This window comes from Ammospiza nelsoni, chromosome Z (assembly GCF_027579445.1).
Source record: "Ammospiza nelsoni isolate bAmmNel1 chromosome Z, bAmmNel1.pri, whole genome shotgun sequence".
Taxonomy (NCBI): domain Eukaryota; kingdom Metazoa; phylum Chordata; class Aves; order Passeriformes; family Passerellidae; genus Ammospiza; species Ammospiza nelsoni.
Genome location: NC_080669.1, coordinates 78,411,836 through 78,431,473, shown reverse-complemented (window position 1 = coordinate 78,431,473; position 19,638 = coordinate 78,411,836). Strand labels below are relative to the sequence as shown.

Below are 19,638 nucleotides of genomic sequence, written 5' to 3'. Positions count from 1 at the left end.
GAGGGCTGCTGGGTGTGTTTGAACACTGACCTTTCAGAGCATGTCCCACAATGGAAAAACTCTGCAGGTGCTCTTGTTAAAGCCAGGGAATCTTCAAAGTCTTCCAAAAGGATCAACTGCATCATGCTGAGTTACTGTGTTACGCTTGTCTCTTGGATTAAATGCCCTTCATCTTTTCAGAAATGTGTATTGATTTTGAAACATCTGCATCTTTTGAAATGAACCTTGAAGCTTCTAATACAAAAAATATTACGTGCTACTTGATTTTAAATATTTGCAAGGTCCAGTGTGGAAGACTACAACCATCTGATGGTTGTCTACGGACCACCTATGCACATATTTGGGAAGGTATGTTTATTCTACTGCCTATAATGGCATATTGATTTTAGAAGACAAAAGTTAATCTAGCTTATCTGCTAATCAGTTAGGAGAGAGATGTAAGGGCAAGATGCTGGAATAACCAGGAGCATTAGGACAGCTATTAGTACTGACTGGAAAATTGGGGCACAAAGGCCTGGATTTTTTCCTCAGTCATGAACTGCCTGTTCCCATGGCTGCACTCCAACAGCCTTCCTATATTACCCATATTATTTACCATTTTTATGGCAGCAAGCACACTGCTGTTTCAGCTTCCCAGCCCTTTCCCCAGCACAGGTTTTGTACCTGATCAGCTTTCTGTGCAGTGCTCAGATGGTACTACTTGATGTTTTCCAATGGACTCTACACAGCACAGAATAGAATTTCACCAAACTTCAGCTCTGCTGGATCCAAAACTATTTAGCCACAAGACCTCCCAGAGGAGCTCCAGCATTTTTGTGAAGGTACTGGAATACACAGTATATGCTGCTTTTCTCCTTCTCTCCTATATTCCTAATGTTAATAATTTTTTGCCTTTAATTCCCTCCAAAACCTCTTTGCCGATAAACCTTTCTCTTGTAGCCGAAATAATCTTCACCATGCAGGGCATTTTCCTTAAGAGGGAATTGATGTGGTGTAATGAAGACACCACTTTACATTTCGGTAAAATAAATTTGCTCTTGACCACAAGTCAGTTATTGCAGACTTCTTCCTCCATCTCCAATTTTTCATCTTCCTTTAGAAAACCCCAGTGTCTTGACATGCCCATTTCTGGACCTGTGTAGGAGTTACAGAGGGATGTATATGGAGCCATAAAAAAAAAACAACCAAAAAACCCAAAAAAACCCAACTTTTTTTTCTTTCTTTTTCAAAGACCAATAAAGTCTGGATTTTTTACTGTTCCAAAAAAAGATTTCTTTTTATAGCTATCTCACCAAATGAGTTCTATCATTGTGTTAGGAAATGTTGCTGAAAGCAACACACAGTCATGTGGAGAAACTGCCAGAGCCTCTGCTGTTGGAAACCTAATGCAATCCCACCAGAATCTGTGGAACTATATGCAGATTAAGAAGCGGTGAATTTGGCCCTGTGTTTCATTTTAGAACCCAGTTTATCTTCCTGAAGGATGTGACACAGGGGGCTGACAAGCACAGATAAAACAATCCATGGAGACGAGCGCTGGGGGGATCAGCTAATGTTTGGGAAACGTCATACCAGTGAGATTTCTGCAAAGCTGGCTGGATTGACTTGTTGGAGGAAGAAGTCCAAGATCCTTGTATGAGCCAGCATGAGCTGCATCTCAGGAGAGAGGTGGAATCCCCCTAACTCATACCAGACAGAAGTGATGATTTGCCCTGGGAAGGAGTCATCCGTCAAACATTTGCTCTACCTCCATCCAACCCTGTATCAGGACCAAACTACAAGAAAAGTCAGAACAAAGTGTGGATAAAGCCAGAATTCACCTAGGACGGGCCAGCAGAGGCAAAAGGCCATTAGATGGAGCCACCCACGCATGATGCAGAAACCGAGGTCATGTACCAAGCTCAGCTGGGCCACCACTGAGCAAGGCACTTACATAACTTGTTCCTATTGCACAGACCTACACAAGGAAACTGAAATTATTTTGAAGAAGGCCTAAAGCAGTCCCATTTCATAGAGGCTCTCAGAACACAAAGTCTAGCTTACACAGGATGGGAGCCCTTTAATCTTGGTGAAATGCTGGTGAGCCCTGTGGCACCTATTGCTGAGGGATCTGCTTGGGGAGTGCTTTGTGTATGGGCATGGAGGCCGTGCCTTGCTGATGCTGGAAGAGGAGGAGATGCTGGCAGGGGAGAGCTCTGCGGGAGCTCTTCTGCGGGCAGTCTTTGCATGGGGGTTCTTGAGCTGATCATCTGTGCTGGATTATCTGGGCTCAGCCTGCTGAGATGGTTTCATCTGCCTGCTTCTGCGTGGGTAGCTGCATTGTCTCCATCAAATGAGAATGTGGGTGCAAGAAAAAATGCTCCCTCTTTTTGCGTCCACCAACTAACCCAAAGCTCGGTGTCAGGACACTTACAGAGCTGAAAAACAGGTGACCACATTACAGCCACTTACAGAGCAAAAAAAGTGTCTGAATCGCATCCTTTGGGCTTGGAACGATGAGAACGCGGCTGTATCTCCCGGAAAACATGCACCCTCGTTAGAAATGGAGAGCGGTGACGAGGTTTTGCCTCTCCCACTAAATTTTAAAATTAAACGTGGATGTTCCGGCTGCGATGAAGAGCGAATGATGCGTGCATCGGGCCGGCGCTCCGGCAGGGCGCGGTGAAGGGCTGGGGCCGGCCGCGGGGTGATAAAGGGGGGAGATAAAGGCAGGCGCGGGTGGGGCGCTGCAGCCGCTCCGCGCGCGGCCAAACCCTATCCCGGGAACGGGCGCGGACACGGCTCCCAAAATTCCCAACGTCTGTGTGGACTACAGCGGGCTAACTGACCAGAAAGCATCCTTCTTTACTTCGCACAGCTGGCTGGGGAGATGTCTGCAGAGATGGTGGGTGTTTCATTCCAGGTTATCTGCTGGAATTGGCACTTTTATGTGCTGCGTACATTCAGTGTAAAAATGGTGGTTTTCAAACAGTAGAATAATTTCTAAAGCCTTGAATATTTTGAATGGTTGGTTATCCTGAATGCTTTGGACATTACTGTATAAAGAAATTTGAACTACCCAGAGGAATATTTTAAAAACCCCTCCTATTTGTAGGGGGATTATCTAGGTTATTTATCACACACATGCACACACACTCTCTGATAAGGAAAAAAATATTAAAACAATAAGGAAGAATTACAGCTAATGGAGTGGCCCCAGATACACATTTTCAGATGAAAATGAAAATTATAAATTGCTCTGGCCATCCGGTGGGATTTGGATCACACTGTGAGACCACATTCAGGCATTAATTGATGAACCTGTGGTAACTCACCATTCATCAAAAGTTGTCGGGTTTTTTTTTCAGACCACTGTTCTCTTCCTCCCTTCTTTTTAAATTTTCATATCAGTATTTATTCTTTAGTATTCTAAATGCTGTAATTTAATAACTAGGATGAGGTCAAACCTTTAAAATAATTTGTGCACAGCACATGTGTACACTCTGAACCAACAGTGAGATGCAAGAACAAGCCCTTACATTTGCTCATTTCCTATTACAATCCATTAAAAAAAAAAAGAAGAAGAAAGAAAAAAATAAGACCCCAGGCACAGGACACACAATTTGACGTAATTACAGGTCAGAAGCATTTGGTCTTGGTCAATGTAATTTAGAAATTGATTTAAGCAAGGCTTAGAAAATGTGTTGGATCCCCAAGCACACATTTTTGAGCCTCTAAGGGCCAAGGGGCACTAGCCATCCAACCCAGGGCCTTTTGCTAATCTCAGATGTGGGTGTGTAAATACAAATTAAAATTACTGAAATTATTTCATTTACAGGTGAAATCAGTGAAAATTTTTACGGCTCTTCATCTGGTAAGATTTCTTCCTGGGTTTCCTTAGCTCAGGACCACAAAAAGTTATAATTCAGGCAGGCTTTTAGCAACTGGATCCAGCAGGAATGACCTCACTGAAGCTGTAATGGTAAATTTCATTGTTCAGCCATTCTGCCTCCCTAGGCGAAGATGCCTTCCACATCCCCCAGTGTACTTGTGCATTGGAGGAGAGAGTTTGGCAGGGCTGCTCCACAGGTGCTCAGGTGCCCAGAGAGCTGCCTGGATACCCCAGGAGCATCAGCTACATCCCAGCTTTGGACCCCCGGCTCCAAGTGTAGCATTGGGAACAGTTCCTCTTCGTGACAGACCAACCCTTTAGGCATCCAGGACATTTAATCTGCACTAGCACCTGCCTTTATCTCCTTTGGTGCATGTCCTGCCATCCTCCTCCCGGACGTAGCCTTCGTGACACTCGCACCTGTAGCTGCCCACGGTGTTGACACAGATCTGAGAGCACAGGGTCCCGTTGCTCGTGGCACACTCGTCGATATCTGGAGAGAAGCAGAGATTAAAAATGCCCTGTAGCTGGAGGTTTCAGACCTCCAACACAATAAAGGCTTCCTTTAAAGGTAAAAAGAGATTTTGTGGTTAAACAAACAAGTAGTTGGAACACCACAATTGCAATTGAAGCTGGAGCCTTTGGTCTGGAGCTCTGTGCAAGATGCATTATTAGAATTATTAACACACCTAGCATTTTATCAGTGAACATTGTTTGAAAGTCTTCTTGCATTGAAAAGCTCTCATGCAAAGCTCAATCCTGCAAACCTTGGCTCCCTGGCATGGCAAACCACGCAGGGAGGGCAGGACTAGCCACAGCAGGACCACATGTAAATGATCCTGAATTATATACTGGCCGAGTCAAACCCCAAGGATTAGTTTTAGTAATTAGGCCTAGTGATAATGCTTCAATATTCAGTATATATGGCTCACAACCAGCAGGAGGAATTAAAGGAAAAATTACATAAGCCCAACACTTCAAAGTGTTTGGGTGTGTAAGTCTTGTTGTAGGTAATACCTCCTAATAATTTCAGGGAGATCTACATCTCTCAATTCTTAACATAGTTAACTCCCACATTTCTTGTGTGATAATATTGAGAATAAGAAAGATTTCAGATTCAAACTGACTCCTAAAAGTCTGAAGGGAGCAGGATAAATCATTAACCAGGGAAGAGCTCAACATGCTCATCTACCCACCCAGGCAGTAAGGCTTCTCTCTGTTCCTGTGCCTCTCCCGATCATAGCGGTATCCAGGATAGCAAGTGCATAAGACTCTCCCAAAATTATCTGTGCACTGCTGTTCGCAGGGAGCTTCAGCACAGACATCGTAGTCTAAGGGAGAGGAAAACGTGGTTAGGAAAATTACCAAAGTCAGTAGATGGATGTAACTTAGATTACAAACAATTCACCTCTCTGCTAATTATTATAAAGATGAGTTACATTGTTTTTAAGGACTCAAGGAACGTAGATATAAAACATTCATGAGACATAAGCAAAGGAATATATTAAAACTCTAATTGCTTTTCACAGCTTTACAGTAATTAGACTATTTCTTAAAGCTGTTAAGCAAGAGTCACTTTTGCATTTGGCAGATTTTAGGAGCTCTTTTCACAGAAATATTAAGTTACCTAAAACATTCTTTTAGCTTTCTTCAACAGATTTTTAGGCCTGATAGCAACATTTCTATGCAGAATATTGTGAAAAACCACGAGGTTAACTGCCAAAGCCAGGCAGAAAGTCTATCACAAGGAAAAGTTAATTACATCACATGTTAATTGTTTGAAGCCAGATATAACCCTTCTGGCAAACAGTGCACTGTTACAAACTCATCTCTCTTAACAGCTGCAGTGTGCAGATCAGGGTATGTCATTGAAATCCCAAAAGACTGAAGTCCCTATTTGAAACCCAAAGGAGGGAAAATTTGTTTCTAATTTCACTGCTGTGTAGCAGCAGAACTGAAGACTCAGGGATGGACACCAGAGCACAGTGGGGTTTGACCCACATCCCTGTCCTGTCAGGGGCTGGATGTGGCCCCTGGCATGGTGCTGGTGGCAGGGCTGGGGTGAAGAACAGCTCCCAGCTATGGGTGTGAGGGTTTTGCAGCGGCATGGGGAATATCTGCCAGGAGACCCCAGGACCTCGAATGGCATCTGCTCTCAAAACCAGCTCGGGCACAGCCTGCCCAAGGTGAGGTTTTACACCAAAGCAAGTGGCAGTTTCTGTTACCATTCCAGAGAACATCACCCTGCAGAGAACATCCAGGTGGCTGTGACAATCCAGTGAGTGGGCACTGGGGGCCACAGCAGAAATATCTCATCCATGCCCCAGACCAAACCTGTCCAAACAAAATCTAAGTGGTTCAAGCAAGTTTCCATCAAAGCATGCACTGTGTTTCCATATACATAATTAAAACTCATTATTGACTCACCCTAATGACTAGCAGATACCTCTGAGTATGGTGATTGTTCCAAACAATTAAAATGAGCTAAGAGATGGTAAAGCAAATGAAAACACATTTTCTGTACAAAGTATATAGAGTACATGCCTAGCACTGGGGTTAAAAGTGACAGCATGCCAAAATACGGAAAAGCACAAATTGAGACTTAACAAGATGCTGTATCTCACACCAGAACCCCTTAGAAAAAAATGTACTGTTCTAATAGACATACTCCTGTAATAGTGCCAAGCATTCTGTTTGTCATCTCCTAAATAACAGACATCCCTTCTTTCCTTCTTTCTTCCCAAACTGAAGTCTGCCCACAGTGCTGTGGTGGTGAATGACAATGCTAGGACACCCTGCAGTAAACAGTGTCCAACAGTGCAGAGCCATGAAAGAAAATCATAACTTTGCTTTCACACTGCTCAGTCTAGGGGTAGTTTGGACTCCTTAGGTGGGCTGTAAATTCCTATTACATTTGGCACTACTAAATAGTCCCGGCTTTAAAGGATTGCTGGTATTTTTCCTAGGCATGGTTGCAATTTTTGTTTTCCACTGAAACAAAATCAGAGTGAGAACAGGACGGTATGTCCAGCACGGGGGTGAACGAGCTGCTCCTTACCCAGTGTACCCACTCAGGTGTGGGACTTGGCCTATGCCATGTTCAGCTATTCAGAGCAGAGGCAAAACAAGCTCTGGCCTCCCTGTTCTTCTGTGAATAGATGTGCCCCAACAAAATCAGGAAAAACAATGCTGGAAGGGGCCAACTCCCATCACAAGCAGGAGTAGCTATGCATAAACATTTCCTAGTTTTCCTTTTCCTTAAGGGATGGATATGGCTTGCCTAGTAGTCTGGTCCCAAGATGAAATATCCTTGCAGACAGAAAGCTTTTTGCTCATATCTAATCCAAACTCCCCTTGCAGACACTTAGGCCCATTATTTTTGTCCTCTTTTCCTCAGCCATAAAGAATAATTTACCTTCCCTCTTGCAGCAAGTTTTCACATACCTAAAAACTCTTATCATGTCTCCCCTCAGTCTCCTTCTTTCTAGACTAAACAATGCCAGTTCTTTTTATCCATCTGTCGCCAAATTTGATGTGACCAGCCTTTGAACGTGTCCACCTCAGCACAGCTCCATCATGTCCATTGCCTCATTTACCTTCACACAAAGCTGCAGAAGGGCCCAGGAAGGACAAATATCCCTGCTGGTGGTCCCACACAGTCAACCCAAATCACACAATAGTTGTAGGCAGGTCCCAGGTCCAGAGCTGCATCCCCAGGGCTTTGGTCCCAGGTAACATGACTTCCCTAGAAGCAGTTCTCTCAACTGAGATTAAACTAGGCAAAAGCTGCTGCACCACCTGTGCATGCTCTGCAGAACTGGAGACGAAATTTCCCTCCTGTGTTCAAACCCCTTGTTTGCCAGCCTAAGCAATGTGGTTTAGGGATGAATCAAAACCATACAATAAGGATCAGGCTGTTCCAGACTGTAGGAAAATGCAAAAGCCAAAGCAGAATAACAAATGTCTCTGTACAAGTTTCAATGAACTCAGAAATGACAATACGGCACGGAAAGTTTACCAAGGAAATTTTTGAAACAACATTACTAAGGAAAGACCAGACTTGACTATAGTTGGCTTGTAATAGAGTATTTTACTCTGAATTCTTCCACAGCCAGCTCAGGAAACAAACCAGCAATAGGAAGGGTGGCCTCCAAAATAAACTACTCCATACTGCATCTGTCCCTTCTTCACTCTGACACCATGGGACAGGACCCAAGACTGGACTTGGCTGGAACAGTGAGTCTCCAAAGCAAAGAAAAAGGAGATCACACAGGAGAAAAAGGTGAGGTGCTGTTCTTTTTATCCACTTTGCTGAACAGGTGGAGCAGGAAGAAATGCTATGGAGAGAATCAGACACACAAGTAACTCCACTCAATGTTTCCTGAGTATCCCTGGTCCTGCAGCTGGAAGCCACAGTGGCAAGGTGAGTACAAAACAGAAGAAATGCAGAAACTGGAGGCAGAGACTCATACTGTACTACACTGATTTCTGTTACTTTTCAAGGGCAGATGAAAAATAACAGGACGAAAACCAATAAGGGACGTGGACAAAGCCACAAGCATTTGGGAAAGAGTCTGTTTAAGGAACAGCTGTCCCAGAAGGAGATTGGTGTGTTCCTCAGGCAGCTATAAAAGCGTGGAAAAGGGAGGATCTATACCTCTGTCAACCCTCCTCCTTGCAGCCACTGCTAAATCATAGAGAAGAGAGGGCTGGAACTACTTCTCGCAGTTTCAATGTGCCAGTACTGGATTAAAATGTGCAGATGTGCTCTAATAAACTCACATCTGTAATGCATTTATGTGTCTGTTTGGAGATATGGATTTCATACAGCTACTCTGTCAAGATTATGCCAAAACAATGTGTGAAGAGCCAAGTGATGTCTTGTAACAGAGTAAGTGAAACGAATACTTCAGTGAATCATGTTTCTTGCCCCTACACCAAGGGCCTGAGATTGTCTCGGCTGTTATAGCAACTGCTGTGGCCTTTGAAGTTCCAGGCAAAATACAGATAAAGCTGAAAAGGGGGAATGGAGAAACAAATGGAGAGAAGCAGAGAATTGAATTAGGGGCAGAAACTCTCAGGTTACTGAAATGCAAAGACAGGATTGGACAAAGTCAGTGGGCACATAATAAAAGCTGCTTTCATAATCACCTAACATCTCAAGAGATGAGAATTAAAAGCCAAAGTAATAAATTGCCATGGCTCTCATTTTATTTTTGCTCCTATTAATTCTCTTGCTGTATCCATTATATTCAGTGAGTAGCCAGTACATAAAATTCTTAAATCCATAGGAAAGCTGGAGGCCAGAATGTAGAGTCCTGGCTTCTTTCCACCCTGAAAGGATTCAGGAATTCTGCCTCCAACACACACAACTGCCTCTTCCAAGTGTCTGTCTCACAGTGGAGCTGTCACCCATATCACACACGCTGAGACAAAACACAGCAAAACCATCAGATGAGGAACTATGTGTGAGCACCAATTTCACCCAAACCCTACCCAGCTCCTCCAGGCACAGGGTCATCATTAGCTGTTTCCCTCTTTTTTTCTTTCTGTCTCCACCCCCATCAGTCCACCAATTGTTTTAGTGTTTCTAGCCAGCAGCAAAGAAGACACAAATTAAAAACAACAACAGCAACAAACCCACAACAAACCCACAAGGATTAGAGTTTGAGTTAGAATCCCTTTTGGTTGGACATTGCAACTCAAAACCAGCTGATTCTCCAGTACATGGATTTGTCACTTTTTTTCCAAAACATCACAGTCACAAACTAGGAAAATTCTCAGACCAAATCAAGGCTTTCCATATATCATCAAATAGAAGAATATGTTGCCATAGATCAACTTTTTAACTTACTTGTTGTAAAAAAAAAGCTTTTTGGCATGTCATCTCTGGGCATTTGCTCCCGCCTGGTAGTTCCCGCGGTCCAACAAATTCAGAGCCAGTTTCATCCCAATCAGATCCATTTTTTCTACTGCATATTGAACTATCCTGATTAAATCTGCATCTTCCTTGGCCCCTGGTGACAAGGAAGCCACACCCATGGGAAATTACAGCGGGACTAACTCACCTACTCACCCTGTGCACTGACAAGTCAAGTCAGCTATACCATATCCGAGGGATAAAAGGGGAAGGGCATCATCCATGAGAGGTGCACAGAGTGCTCCCAGCTACCCAGCCAAGGGCAGAACATGTTCCTCTGTCTGCAGAGCAGCAGGTCATGGCACAAGATCTGTGCAGCCATGTGTACTTAGGGGAGGATCAAGGCTTGGAATGCTAAGCAGCACTCTTGGAAGTTGTTGATCTTTTTATTTTCCCAACAATTTCTGGGAAACAGCTCCTCCCCACACTGATACATGAGATATGGTGAAGCCTGTGCTTCTGTCAGGTCGCTGTTCCAAACAGACAATGTGGAGAAGATGGCAGATGGGGAAAGACAAAAGCATGGGGACATGACGTGTAAGAACAGTGAAATCACATACCTTCAGGGATGCACTGTCCAAGAACAAACTTATAACCCTTACAGCATTTTTTCCTGAAAAACAATAAAATAAATAAATGAATAAATAAATGTATTCTCTATAGATTTGTGCTGCCTTTAGAAATAGCCATAAGTGGATTGTGGATGTGACGAACCAAACAAGACGAGGATCTTGGGCAGCTGGAGTTCAGCATTACAGAACACAACAGGGAAATGCACCACCTGGCCCAGGAGGAATTTCCCATGGCAGCATGTCCAGCTACCTCAGGAGGCAGAGTAGCCCAACACTGACCCACCCAACATCTCAAGTAATTTCCAAAAATCCTGCTCTCTTGCGTTGTCTGGCTGTTGTCTGGGCAGTTCAGTGCTGTCCAAATACACAGCTCAGGTCATCATTTTCATGGTACAGTCAAGGCTGTTTTGAAATATCCATCACTACAATGTGAATCTGCAGGAAGGGGTAAGTCTCAGTGAGGAGTACACAGAGGATAGATGTTATCAGTCATTTCTCATCTTCTAATAGACCTGGAGGAAGTAAACTCAATATATTCGGTACTTCAACTGGAGCAAGAGAGAGTATCTTACATAGTCCGAGGGACAAAATTGCAGGGTGGAGTCAATAGGATCAGACAATTTTTATATGCCTATGACATGAACGAAGTCTGAATGCTGAGAAATTACTGTTTCTGACACACTGGCCAGTAATGACATTTAGGCATCCAGCTAAACCTGCTGGTTTTCTCTCCAGGCATCAAACCACATTCAGTCACCAAGGCTCCCAGCAGCCCTCAGGAGCCTTTACAAATGGCTGTGTGCCTTATCATCCTGAGAGTCTCTCTGCAGGGACCTAGTGACTTTCAAAGGGTCCCAGGTTGGTGACTACCAGGACTGCTCTAAAAGCAAAAAATCCCTGTTGTTCCGTGCATTATTACATTGAGTATACATGAATCTGGGGTGAATCAGTATTTTACAAATACACAGTTTTTTCATGCATTGTGGAAATGCATGAAAACAGGGAAACCATCCATTCTGTCTTTTCCTTTGAATCAATAACTAATGCAGAAGAATGCTAAAGCCGTGTCAGTCACTGACACTACACCCCCCTGGACAACATGTAGCCATCACAAATCATCATTATGTTGAATTTAAATTAGCTATCAGTTGCAACCGATGGCTTAAAACAAACAATGCATTTCTCCAAACAATGTAAAAACAAACTTTGGCTCCCTATTTTACCCTCTTCCTTAAGATTAGCTGGAATATAAATTATGCCTAATGAGAGTTGAACATCTGAAGAGGAAGCCTTGCTTTGTTATGCAAACAGTGGTGCCTCATTAGACTTCTCTCCAAACACTGCTGTGAAGTTTTATCTGCAAGACAAACAAATGCAGGAGGAACGAGTTCAAAGGTGCAGTGGGGAGGCTGTTCACAAGCTGCAAGCCCTGCTGATGGCTTTCCAAGTGCACATTGATCTCCTTCCCTCTGCAGAAGAAAAGAGGTTTCCTTGTATCTGCTCGTCAGAGGAAGATACAGCCCAGCTTGAGAGGGCTGGGAGATGAGAAGGAGAGGAGGACATCCCTGCCATGAGATGCTGACCTGTGGGGTTGTGCCAGCCAGAGCTAACCAGCCACAGGGAGCAGCAACTTCCATAATTTGTACCCTTCTTCATGGAATTCCCACCTTATTTTCAGGTTTAGGACCAATGAGACCTGTGTCAGCAGATATTGTGATAACCTGCTCCTGGGTAAGAGGTCACCTGCTGGGACCTTGCAGGAACTGCCTCTCTGCTCTCAGCTTGTCTGGTCATGGCTTTTGGCTGCATTAATTGGCTTTCTTGTGGCTAAAGTGAGGTTTTATTTGCCTAGCTGGATTCCCCCGAAAGCCAAACTAATTGCCCTGATCAAACCCTTCTCCCACAGCCATATATTGAGAACCCATCACATGCTAAGTTTCAGCCATTAAATGCTGCCCTGGCACCCTGATATTGCACAGCCTTGTGCTTTAGCTTTCACTTAAAACAACCAGAAAATCATGTTCCCATGGCTGATATCCAAGTGTTTGCTGAAATCCCTCCCTCCAGCAGCTTCTTGCTGCAATGGGTTCCACAGTAGGATGAGATGGTTTTCAGCGTCTCTCTCAAATTTTTGTTGGAATTTTCCCAAGCCTTACTGATAAGGGGATTTTGAAATATTCTCTAAATGTGTGAAGATTTTTCTGCATTGTGGAAGTTTTAAATTATACTTAAAGAAGTGTTTAGAAGAGGGATGCCATGAATTCAGACCACATTCCACATCATAATCTCTTCCCAGTTAAAAGTTACAGATCTCTGCATTAGTGCAGCCTGTACTCAACAGCACCCTTATCAGCATGATTTCGCCAGAGAAACTGCTACTTTAGGGTTAATGCAAAGGAAATACAATACAATGCCTTTTTCTCTGAACATTACATTGCAACCCTGGGATTCCTGCATGCTTTAGCTTTCTACATTCTTAAAGTGAAATCTGTCAAAATGATGGACACACGAGCATTAGCAAAGGCATTTTAATAGCAACACTCATTTTCAGACGTCCAGGCTGACATGTCTAATCAACGTTGCACAGCAGCAATCTCGTTGTACATAATGAGAGGTAAGAAGGGGTTCCTACTGATAATTTTAGCTACTGGATAACTTTCAGCAAGGTGGTTGCCATGCAGCTGTACATGTGGCCATGCATGAAACACAAACACATGGCTATGGGTTTGAAGCTCTACCGCTAAAACCTGGAGCCCTGGGGAAATTATGTTGATTTGTTAACCTGAAATCTGGTTTACAAAGGATGAAGCTTCTGGCAGACTTTTATCTGTTGCAGCTTTAAATGGGGTACTTCAGCAATTAAAAATGCAGTAACTTTTGATTCTCATGCAATCTTCACTCAGGAATAAGAACCACCCCAAACTGACAGAGGGTTTGGGGCACCATGATTTTTTTAATGCAGCATTCAGCTTTTGGGGTTGTAAGAAAATCCGTAATGATAGGGACACCCCCAAAACCAAGTCATGCCTTATTTTTTCTGGTGGGTACCTGATGGAAAAAGAGGGAGACATTGTGTTCCTACCCTCTGCTCTGGAGTTTGAGATGTTTCTAGAAGACCAAACGCCAGAAAATGGGATTTAGGGTCAAACTTTTGATACCAATAAATATACCTGTGACTAGGCAGATCTGTGGCAGACAGTGGCAGATCTGTCTTTTTTTCAGGATTTGTGGCCTATTACCTTGCAAACTGAGAGAGGAGGTGAGTTTTCCAGGAGCTCCCCTGTGTCCCACCACCCATACCCCCTCCCAGAGTGCCCAGAACACAGAAGGGTGCATCAGCACAGCACCCCTGCCCCATTCTGCAAAGCAGTAGCTGCTTGATAGCATCGCCTCAGACAGGCAGGACGAGAGGCAAGATGGGAGGAATGTGGCTTAATTAAGCCACTGCTTTATTAAGTTAGCTTATCTGGCAGCTATCAGCAGTAAGTCATCCAGCAAGGACCATGTTTTTTTCCCATAATTGCTTCCACCTGGCGCAGAGCTGCCGTCACCCCAGCCCACCTCCTGCTCTGCACGGGAACCGCAGCGATGCCGGAGACACCGAGCAGGGCAGGCTGAACCCAGAAAATAAATACTCTGTGTGAGAGGGGAGGGAGTCACTCAGGGTCCTACAGCTGCTGAAAATCTTCAGAAATGCAAACAATAACAGGATAAACATTTTAAATTATAATTAACCTGCATCTGTTTGCAGTAACATGGCAGTGAGTTGGGTTATAACAACAGCTGCTCCGTGCGTTTATTGAGGTTTTGGAGAGGCAGCTCTAAATTTCTGCCATGAGTCATGCTGAAAAAGATACATGGTCATCATTTAGTGATAGAAAAAAGGGAACACAAAGGGGAAATGCAAAGAGAAGATGAAAAATACATGTTTTATACTGGTTTCAGACTAAACATACTATGTTAAGGAAGCTCTTGCTAAAGATGTCAAAGTAGAAAGAGAAGAGTCTGCTCTAGGAAATATTATCCTCCTAGGAGCAAAGCAGACACAGAAATCTCTATGCTGAGCCTGAGAGTGAGTTCTTAGGATAAAATATTGCCCTTGCTTTATCCCTAAAATGCTGCCAGGCAGTCAGTGAGCAGGCTGACTCCTCCCAGATAGAGGTAGTTCAAGAAGAGGAACTTTACCTCCCAGTTACTGGGGCTAGGAGAGCACTCACGGAACAGTTTCTAGAGCTCAGCTGAGACCTGAGGTCATGCCACTGGAAGATGAAGCTACTCCCTAGGTGGCCAAGCAGGTAAAATCCCTACTCTCCAAAACACTCTTTCTGATCTATGAATATCAGATCAGTTCCAATTTAGGGGGCAAAAGAGATGCTTAGGATTTCATACAGATTTAAATAGATCAGCACTGTTCTTTCAAGTTGGTACAGGTAGAAAGCAATCATAATACACTCAAGAAATGTCTTTAAATAAAAAACCAATTACCTATTGGGGAAGGGGAGGACTTTTTTCAATACCAGACTTCTTCAGCCTAAATCATAACTTGAACTTAGAAGAACTTGTGCTGTGTTCTGAAGACCTGCCAGTTACACCTGGCATGGTGTTTTTAATTGCACAAAGGGTCTTTGTTAGATCCCTCTCCTTATTGTTCCTGCCCAGTGTTTCTTTTTTGATCACGCTGGCTTTGAGAAATAAATGGTGTAGCAAAAATGCAAATGTAAAATACAGAAATGAAAGCACAAAAAATAATTAGACATCTATAAATGCAAGACAGTGAGGTACGCTAAAAACAAGCCTAAAAAAACCCAACCAAGCAGCAAACTCACTTTTCTTCCATATGAAATCCAAATGAGCAACAGGTTTGTCTGCCAAAGCACGCACAGACAAAGCCCATCTGCAGCACAAGTGCAGCAGCTCAGTAGCTGTGCACAGTTTCGCCGTAATTCACATGGAGAGAAGATTTATGTCAACATGGTGTAAAACTGAAGCAATACACTTTATTTTTGTTTGCCTTTCTGTGGGACACATACCGAAATCTTGAGTAAGAGGGGATGGCCTCCCTGCAGACACTTGCTCAGCATACACTTTGCCACGATTTCCAGACTTAGTCCTTTTTCACAGTTTTGTAAAGAGATAATTTATGTTCACACTGGGTGTAATGCAAGGTCCAAGGCCAGCCCAAGCCCTTCCTGTCATCATCCCAGCTGAGGGGAAATAACCCAAACACAGTGAAGTCTTCCAATACTGCAGCACCTATGAGTGCTGTGGGTACCTGTGTGCTTCTTTATTTCTCTTAACTGACTGATCAGAGCAGGATTTGCCTGAACAACCCTGGGGAACTCAGACCCCTGAGAGCAAGCCACTGCAATTTACTAGCTGATTTCTGTAGAAGTAAAATTTTCAGTGGTAAAAGCATCGCCTGAAACCAACTCTTGTTTTTTGTTAGCTATTAAAGTAAAATAATTTTGCCCACATATAATGGTTTTCTTTTTCTTAGCAGGGAAAAAAAACCAAAACGCCCTGCTATCTGCTCTTTTGCTCAACTCTGGCTATTAAGACAGATACCAGAAATGAAATCACATTCCAGTCATTGCTAATGGGAAGGTTTTGATAAGATTCACAGTTCCTGGACTTCTCTTGTGTCAATGCAAGCCAGGGACCAGATCCTCCCCTGGAAAAAGCCACATACCTCTCTTGACTCTAAGGAACTGTGCCAGTGCTTACCCTGGGAGACCCTGACTGATGCTCTTGAAAGCTTTCAGACACGCTCCTTGGCTGCTCCTTACTGTTAACTGACCCCTTCCCTCCTCCAAGTGCTGTTTCATGTCATCTTTTTATGGCCCAAGTAATTTTTATGGTGGCAGAGCATAAACTGTAGCTCCTTCTTCTCAGAAGAGAACTTCCAAACAAATATGATGGTTTACAGCCCCTGCTGAGCACAATATTTGTGAATGCTTGAAGCTCATTCCTCTATAGAAGAGAAAAGAAATGCTTTGAGGTGTGGGAGAAGCCCTCTACCCTGCATGGGTATCAGTGGGGCTGGGAGGCACTGACCTGCATGAAACTGAAAGATGCAAAAAAACCAAAACCTCACAGGTCTCACAAATTTAGGTACCAATATAAAAGTAGATTATTTTTGTAGGAAAACCTGGGCCTCTGTTCTCCATGGGAACAGTGCAGGACACCTCTCCCAGTGGGGTTTGTGGTTTTACTTAAGTAAATGAGATGTGGTGAGGTATTCAGTAGTGGTTTCAAACAACATCAATGCAGGGACACCATTCTCCCAACACATCCCCCTGCATCAGCAGATCAGCACTCCCAGGAGACCATCTTTTTTGGACTTTCTTAGGGCTTCAGGATACAGAGAAAGGGGTTGATGTGAAAATCCTGCAGGCAGCCACAACAGAAAAACATTTCTCATGAGCTTCTGTTCATTGCAGAAAGAGCTGGCAACTAAACCTCAGCTTTCTATCTCTCTTTTGGGCAGAAGAAAAAGACCTTTGGAAACGTTTCCCGTGATCCTCCCTTTCAATGTGTAACTTAAAGATGCTGCTATTGTGAAACATAAAGATGCTGTTGGGATTTCCACATGGGTCACAGAGACCACGGTTCCACGCTTTTGGGGAAGCAATGACTCTGTGCAACAGGGCCAGAACCAACAATTTCCCTGGTCGGTTCCTGGCCCAACCAGAGCCACGGGGATGCAAACACATTGACCAAGCACAGGCTGATCAGCATCTTTTTCTGCAGAGCAGACCAGCTGGCAGTTCTGGTAACCATCAGGGCCTGTGTCTCACTTAGCATACCAGTGTCCAAAAATGACTGAATAAAAGTCTGCTTGCAAATGTCCCCTTAGCAAAGAAGGAAACTCTCAGCAGGAAAATGTTACACAACTTGGAAAAGGTAATGACCTCGGCCACCATTGGAAAAGCCATTTTTTGGATATTTTACATGTAATGCATGTAAGCATCATCCTCGAAATCACATATGAGATCCCTTCAAGTGCTAGACTGTACTTTCTTCCACTCTTTCCTGGATTTTTATTTCATAGTTGTTTTTTTCATAACACAAGGGAATGCTCATGTGGTTTATCACTAGACAACATGTCAAAAATAGCAGAATGATTAAATAAAAGGCTTTTGACTGTTTTCATCTGCTTAGACTCAGCTGTCAGCTTTGTCTTGCTCTCTTTTCTAACAAATTTTTTTATTTTCTGGCATTGTACCAAGAAAACGATTTTGTTTAGTTTTGCAGGTGAAGTTGGTATGGATTCTGCAGAATCCAAGTCAATGTTTGACAGGTAGGAAATCTGAGGGGAAGAAAAAAAGGAATTTTATACAATGATAGCACTGTTTGCATTTAATAAAAGGTCTAATGAACTGGCAAAGTATAATGCAGCCTCATAAATATATAGTCATGTCTATGAACAAGTAGCCTACTAAATATCAATTTAAATGATCCAAGATTAAGCTTGAGTTTTAAAATAACTCACTGCTTTGAGATCTAAAGCATGAGAATCGAGCAAAAGTCCTTTTTTCCACCATCTCTGACTTCCAGTTAGAGGACTAGGAGCCAAATTTCCTTCCAAGTCTGTAAGTAGTATGTTTTGCTGATGGCACACATTCAATTATTTATCTAACCCAAGGTGAGCCAGAGTACAGAACTAATCACAGCACATCTGTCCTGTCTCTTGGATTTTTTAAACTTCCATGACTCTTCATTTCGTAGCTCCAATTTCCTACCAAGTGTCCATGTGAGATAGAGAGCAATAAATTCCATTTCATGAGGGAAGGCAGAGCCAGAGCAGCGCTGCGAGGAGCTGCACTCATGGGCTGGCTGCTGTGCTGGTGCTCGGTCGCTGGAGTCAAACAGCCACTAATTGCTGGCAAGCTCTCAGACTTACTGAATCCAGCCCAATGCAGCCCTGTTTATACAGCATCTCTCATCAACAAGATCACAAAAATGCTGCATAAGCAATGTCTAATAAACTCCTTTAGGTAAACAGCAAAAGGAAAGCTCCTTTTACGCACGCATGCACAGAAAAACACATCACACAAACTGTGCCAGGAAGTCAGATCTCTAAAGCTGGATCTCCAAACAGGACATAAATCCCAATTAACCTTCAGAGACAAGCCAGTCACTCTGTCTACATTTACTTACTGGAGTGCTGATATTAAAGGGCCTGATCCTGGTTCTGCTGCAATCCCTGGCAGGAACATGTGTCAGATTGGGAACAGGATCTGACCAAGGCTCAGGATGCTGGGTGAGGACATGCTCAGCTCTGAGGATGTGCTACAATTGGACTTCTTGGAAGAATAGTTCCAGAAAATCACTCAGACATAAACTTGATCAAGTCTTGCTGACAGTTGTCTTTGAAACAGTTGCAAGACTCATCTTGGTTTTGATGGATTTGGGATGTGACATCTACCACTGTTCCTGTACTCTCCCCCAGGCACAACATCCATCTACACCTTAAACATCCATCTGCACCCTAGACACAGACCTAGACACTTAATCCAGATATTTGATAGGTCTTTTAATTTGTTTTTTGAATGGTTTTTGAAATTCCACTCCAGGAAAAAGTAAGTAAATAAGTCCAGCCAGGCTAACACTTCCAACTTAAATAGCCTAGAAATGGGGACAGCCAAACACAAAGCCTTCAGCTTTTAAGAAGTCAAATAGCATGGAAAAACACTTGAAGAAAGATACATCTTCGAGCACCTTTGAGCTGTGATTAGTCCTGTACTCTCCACACTGACTCTTCATGATGTCCAGACGATATTGTGGTTTCCATCACTTGGCTGGAAACTGACAGGGGGAGGATGATGTCTGCATTTGGATACTCTGCTTCTCTGTGGAAAGCTCATGGTGAAAGGACAAGAGGCATGCAGGGCACAGAGGTTTATGTGGATTGCTCCTGATTTCTGGGACAATGTGAAAATCTCAATGGTTACTCCCCACACCATCTATAGATAGGGGGTATGTGATGGCTCCTCTCTTCAGAGCGCACTTTGTGCAAAAGGCACAAAGCAATCTAATTTTATACATTGTGAATCACATAAGGATGCTTAACAACGCCTTATGCCTATGAATTTTTATCCTTCCAGAACTGGCTTAGAGTCACTGGGGCATGACCCTGCTTCAGCACAGCTGAGGGGATTTTTAAGGCAAGGTTTCAGCCAAGCAACAGAAACAAAACTCCTATAATTTTAGAAAAATAGATTCACAGCATAATTTGAGTGGCAAGGGACCTTCGGAAAGACTGTGATCCAAGT

General features: G+C 43.4%; 1 protein-coding gene across 1 annotated transcript in view; it reads right to left on the bottom strand.

Annotated features, from left to right (window-relative positions):
- Positions 1-19,638, bottom strand: part of CCBE1 (collagen and calcium binding EGF domains 1) — a 95,858-nt gene that overhangs the window by 14,277 nt on the left and 61,943 nt on the right. The window contains exons 3-5 of the mRNA XM_059492649.1: positions 10,352-10,404; positions 5,068-5,202; positions 4,227-4,364 (exon numbers count right to left, since the gene is read on the bottom strand). Coding sequence (XP_059348632.1) covers positions 4,227-4,364; positions 5,068-5,202; positions 10,352-10,404 — 326 coding nt within the window. The remainder of the gene's footprint in view (positions 1-4,226; positions 4,365-5,067; positions 5,203-10,351; positions 10,405-19,638) is intronic.